General features: G+C 44.8%; 1 protein-coding gene across 1 annotated transcript; it reads left to right on the forward strand.

The window, feature by feature from the left end:
- The first annotated feature begins 3,128 nt into the window (after window positions 1–3,128).
- On the forward strand, window positions 3,129–5,414 carry LOC132206586 (ferritin, heavy subunit-like). Its single transcript, XM_059640822.1, has 4 exons — window positions 3,129–3,230; window positions 4,198–4,344; window positions 4,918–5,043; window positions 5,258–5,414. The coding sequence occupies exons 1-4, from the start codon at window positions 3,129–3,131 to the stop codon at window positions 5,402–5,404; spliced, it is 522 nt and encodes a 173-aa protein (XP_059496805.1). The 3' UTR covers window positions 5,405–5,414.
- Window positions 5,415–6,000: the final 586 nt, after the last annotated feature.

Consider the following 6,000-nt stretch of genomic DNA (forward strand, 5'->3'; position numbering starts at 1 on the left):
CTTGTTGGGACCATCTCTTCTGGAAAGAGAATGATGTGCATGAAATTCTGTCAAGTCAGACAGTATCAGGATTACAGGTGGCAGTCTAACACTCCAGAATGTTGACAGCCTCCAGCAAACGAGCAGCCACTTTCGTCTATCCTTCCACCACTGACATACGCAGAGACTGCAATATATACCATCTACCAAATGCTGTAGGAATCCACCAAAGCTCCTCAGCCAACTTCTTAAAACCGTAACTACTTTCCATCGGACAAGGGCAGATGATATGTGGGAACACCACGTTCTACACCAAACCACCGATCAGCTGGTGTTGGAAACATCGCTCCCAGGTTCCCTCCCGAACAGCAGTATGGGTTTGATTACACCAAATGGGCTACAGTAATGCAAGAAGGCAAGTCACCACATTCTCTAAACTAATGTTGGCCCTGATCTCTGAGGGGTTCAAATACCTCTGGATGAAGAGGTTTTGGTGAAATGGTCAAGTTCCTGTTCAACCACAGCCGGAGTGCACAGTTCTGGCAGGTTCGACCCAAAGATGGTTATGCACAGAATTTCTGGAAGTAACCTGGACAGAGTGATGGTTAATTCATGATAACGGCTTGTCCAGTCCGTCTGTGTAGAAGGTTAAGGGATGGCTGTAATTGATAATTTTCAGAGGATTAATGGATTTGACAGGGTAGAGAGGAAAGAACCCATTTCTTCTCAATGATCATCTCGGACTGTGCGCAGAATGGGATGACAATCTTCACATTAGAATTACATCATCCAGGATAATATCAAAAACAATTTCTTTGTGGAAAGGACAATATCTGCACACACAGATATTTACTGCACAAGGTTTGATGTTGCCAATCACTTTCCAATTTCAACAAAAAAAAGTGAGTAATGCATTTTTGTCGAAGAAACACAAAGTCAAAACAGGCTCGATGTTACAAATCTGATGTGAGTACAGGAGCTCAGCGACTTTCAGTTTCAAGTATGTGATTATCTGAAAGTGGTCAGGCAGGATGAAGCTGTTATTAATGGAGATTGAGCCACTTTTGTGAACCTTGAGTTTTCAAATTGAGGCATCGAGGATAAAAGCAACGAATTGATGTTACACCTCTACAAATCATTGGTTAGACCACATTTCCATTATGTACTCAGTTCTGGGCGTGACATTCAAGGAAGGATGTGAAAAACCTCAAAAGTGTTCAAAGGTGATTTATTACGATGACCCCAGGAATGGGGAATTTTAGATACACGGAAAGATTAAGGAAAATGGGGGAAATCTCCTTGTAGGTGACCTTATTGACGTGATCAAAACTATGATCAATTTTGTCAGAGTAAAGCAGGATATTCTGATTTCAGCAGTTGACTTGTCAGTGACGAGGGGTCACAGTTTGTCAGTAGGGGAGATCAGAGTGAAATGGTTAGAAAACTCTTTGCTCAGAAAGTTGTTCGGATTTGGAATGTGCTGCCTGGGAGAGTGACGGAGGTCGATTCCATGGTTGGTTTCAGAACAAGAGTTGGATATGTCCTTGGAAGTGACGAATTTAGAGAGTGACAGAGATAGGGCTGGAAAGTGAGACTAATCAGGTAGCTCTTTCAGAAGCTATTACAGGAACGGTGGGCTGAACGGCCTCCTGTTGTGAAAAACGCTCTGAATTTCCACTCAGGAAATTCTGAGAGTTTGGGGACGGGGTTTGAATTCCACCTGTACAAGGCACCTTTCATGTGGGAAAGCTGTTACACGCCAGCAGAGACATGGTCCTTTACACAAGGTAGACCCAGTTCCACTGGCAAAGAAATGTTGACTGGGGATCCCCCCACTGCTGACCAACACCCACTGTCACAGCCAACGATCGCACACACCTATCTTCCACCTGGATGGCCGCTGGGGACTGGTTTTGCATTGCACTTTATCAGGACCCTCCCCTCGATCGTACCATCCTGGGTGGCCCTGCCAGGAGGTGAAATCCTCTTCACTTATCACTCTGAGAACCAACAGAACACTCGAGGCTTTCCATCACTGCGAGGTGACAATCCACAGGCAGGAGCTGGAGGCAGGGAGATTCTGCTCAGGTACAGACCCACCACAGAATCGGAGAATTGTTATGGCACAGCAGGAGGCCATTCGGTCCTTTGTGCCTGTACCTGTTCTGGTTGTTTTCTAAATCTGCCTGTAGAGATGATTTAAGATCTCTGGATCTGGTAGGAACTTGTACCAAGGCCTCCTGGTCCACAGCTAGGGACATGACCCCTTAACCACAAGACCCTGGCTGCGCTAGTTGCACAAACGTGGAATCATAGAAAATAAATGTTGAGTCGGCCATTCATCCCTTCCAGCCTGCTCTGCCATTCCATGTGATTGTGGCTGATTCCATAACTCAGCACCATATTCTCACCCTCTCTGCATTCCCTTTTGATCCAGCCCTCAAAGCTCTCCCCAATTCCTGTTTTGGCTTCAATCCTTTTCTGTGGCAGAGAATTCCACAGGATCCACCACCCCGCCCCCCGAGGTGAAGAGATTTCTCCTCACCTCAGTTCTAAATGTATCCTTAGACTGCAAACCCTGGTCCTGAACTCCCCCATAATCAGGAACATCCTTCCTGTCTTTTCCACAGCTGACACTGTTACAATTTTCTATGACCCAGAGACAATTTCCCAACTTTCTTTCCCAAATCCCAGCACAACAAGCTGAGAAACTGATGCCCCTCTTCCTCATTGAATCCCTCATGCAGTTGCTCACAACCACCTTAATTAAAAAAAATGTGAAAACTTTTCTCAAACCAAATTGACTTCTTTTAAAAAAGAACCAAATGACCCATGACCTGAGTGAGTGGTGCAGAAGGTTTGAGATGCCGAATGGCCTCCTGCTGTTCCAATCACAGAATAACCATCCAGACCTGGCTCTCATCTCCACCTCTGATCAGCTCTGCTTAACACACCCACCCCCTCTCTCTCATTGGTGCCTGTATGCATGGGTGGTTCCTGATTGGCCAGCAGCAACTGTCAGTCATCATCAGTTCTGCCTCTCTCTGTGTGACTGCAGGATGGTCCCAGGACTATAAATACAAGAGCCTGTGGGAGAGAGAGACTTAGTTCTAGAGTTTTCTTGGTGCTTGTGAGCAGGAATAGTGAAGATGGTTTCCCGAGTGTGTCAGAACTACCACAAGGACTGTGAGGATGCTGTTAACAAGCAGATCAACCTGGAGCTCTATTCCTCCTATGTTTACCTCTCCCTGGTGAGCTTTGTGGAATTGAAGCCTGTGCTATGATAGTGTTGACCTGTTTGGTTTTTATGCTGGGTTAATGAATTAGCTGTAACATGTATTATTTTCTGTGGCCCTTCCCCTGTTGCAATCTAGTGCAGGTCTTATCACTGACTCTCTGTTCAAAACTTGACCACTGTCTTCATGTCCAACTGGCTCCTGGATGTGGATGCCCAGCTTGCTGTCTCTGGACAATGTAACCCTTGGTGATTTTTTTCATCTAACTCTGGAGGGATGATCTGGTCTTGGTCAATAATTAATTTTTGTAAAACTTTGGTTGTATTCCTTTTCTCAACAAAAGCTTTTCCTGACACAAATATACTCCTTTTTTAAAACCTTGCCCTATTCACCGGACTGTCTTGTGCTCAAGATGTCAAGTTCCCTGAACTAAAAGAACAGCTGCTGCTAGACATTAAACACTAACAAAAATAGCTAGAAAAGCTCTACAGAGCTGGAAGAAATCCAAGCTCTGGGTCCATTGACCCTTTCTCAGAAGTGGCTTTGAGCTATGCAATGTGAGGAAAGGGGCACATTTTCAGACTATGTATGTGTTTTTTTTTCTTTCTCTCTAACAAAGCAGTTAAAATTCTGTGGAGTGGGTGGTAGGACACTGCGGTTATTCAGGTGGGTGATAGTGATAATGAGACTGCTGACTGAGCTTTCTGGTTGTGTTAATGAACACATGTCCCTTCATTCAGTTGGACAGGGGCCGAACTGGTCTCCACCTCCTGAACAATAGTGTTTCTAACCTGCAGAGCAGGGATGTCTAATGGCTCTAGACAGCTCTCCCCTTCATCATCCATGGAAGGTGACTTCCTGCTTTGTCTGTTTTTTTAACCACTTAAATGTGGAATCCAGATGGTGCCCAGGTTAGTTCCAGAGTGAGGAGTGTCATTCATGAATTTCAGACAGTTTCCTTTTAGCCTCTCTCTCCCCACAGTTCTCTTACTTTGACCGGGATGATGTTGCCCTGCATCACTTTGCTGAGTTCTTCAAGGAGCAGTCCCATGAGGAACGGGAACACGCTGAGAAACTGATGGCATTCCAGAATAAACGTGGAGGTCGAGTCATCCTGCAGGACATCAAGGTTAGATTCTGAAGCCTTCTGTTTGCAGCTTTTTGTGAGCAGCTACAATCGACTGGTATCTCCATCTATTTAGCTTTAGCCTTGAACAAATACTGTGTGAAGGGGAGGGTGTTCACCAAAATAGGATTCCTTTAGGTTGAAAGGAAATACTCTGCACTTATGAGGGCAATTGAGAGGAACCAGAATAGTGAGTAGATATCAATGTGAATGACTCTCCTTCAGACAGAATGAGGTAACAAAAGCTAAGACAGGAAATTGTTGCACTGTGGAAAGTAGCAGTGTCCAGCCTTTCTGAATCTGGAAGATGTTTCTAACACCACAATAGTGAAGCCAGGAACTACTTCCATTGGTACCTATTCTCTACATGTGAATTCTGAGAATCTACATTAACAGTAGAATGTGTTTAGAAAATTTGTTATTCCCTCAGTACAAAATCTAGTTGTTGTCTTCAAATTCAAGTTGGTTTGCAGTACCTCCCCTACAATGATGAGGGATAACTAACTGATCAGATGTAGACTAATGATACAACTGCCTGCTGAACTGTGCTTTCTGTTCCTGCTTCCCTCCCTCCAGAAGCCAGAGCAGGATGAGTGGGGCAGTGGTCTGGAGGCAATGCAGAGAGCTCTGCAGATGGAGAAGGATGTGAACCAGAGTCTGCTGGATCTGCACAAACTCGCCTCTGGCCACACTGACCCTCATGTGAGTTTGTAAACTTTCTTCTTGGAAGAAAGTGGTGTGTTTGTGCACTCTCTGGGTAAAAATCCAATTACCTTCTCGCAGCCTCCTGCAGGCTGGTAAAACAAACTTACAAATGCATCACCTCAGTGGACCTCCACCTGGTTGTGATGGTCACATCTGTCATGGGGGTCACTTTCAGACACTTTTGATCCTCTGGATTAATTTTCTCTTCCAGCTGTGTGACTTCCTGGAGAGGCAATACTTGGATGAGCAAGTGAAGATGATCAAGAAGCTGGGAGATCACATCACCAACCTGAAGAGACTGGGAGCCCCTGACAATGGCATGGGAGAGTACCTGTTTGACAGGCTCACACTCGGCTGAATGGGGTCAATAATGTGTATGTTGTACATGGTGACATAATGCTAGTAACTTGGTTGTGCTCTGAGCAAATTAAAATAGTGTTCACCATGCAACTGAGTACTTTGCATAATTTCACAGCTGCTTCTGGCTCTTGGTATTGCTGTTTGACACCTGATCATGAAGTGTTTTTCTGTTCTGATTAACCTTTGATTCAATGCCTGCCCCACTGGCTTGCTCCTTTTCTCTTGTTTGTAGGAATTAGGTGGGCAATCCTTGTAGTGGAAATTCCACAAGTGTTCAGTTTGGGTTTTTTTGGCGAGTAAGCAGTGTTGTATTGACTTCTTTATTCCAAACCAGCTTCTGGTCAATATCTTCAGTGAAACCAGCCCCCTGTCTCAATGTTAGACACTGCCCTTGCAAATGTTTAGGTCTCTTTTGTAAATAAGCAGGGGCAGGAAATAGCAAGTTTGGGGAGCATCTGTGGAGAGAAAACTGTTCAGTCCCAGGACCCAAGCTTTCCAGCAATTTTGTTGTCGCACTTCAAATCTAATGATTTGAGCATACATTCACTCTTTTTGGAACAGGAATATATATAGCAGAACATCCAGCATTTCAGA

Source organism: Stegostoma tigrinum, chromosome 38 (assembly GCF_030684315.1).
Source record: "Stegostoma tigrinum isolate sSteTig4 chromosome 38, sSteTig4.hap1, whole genome shotgun sequence".
Classification (NCBI taxonomy): Eukaryota; Metazoa; Chordata; class Chondrichthyes; order Orectolobiformes; family Stegostomatidae; genus Stegostoma; species Stegostoma tigrinum.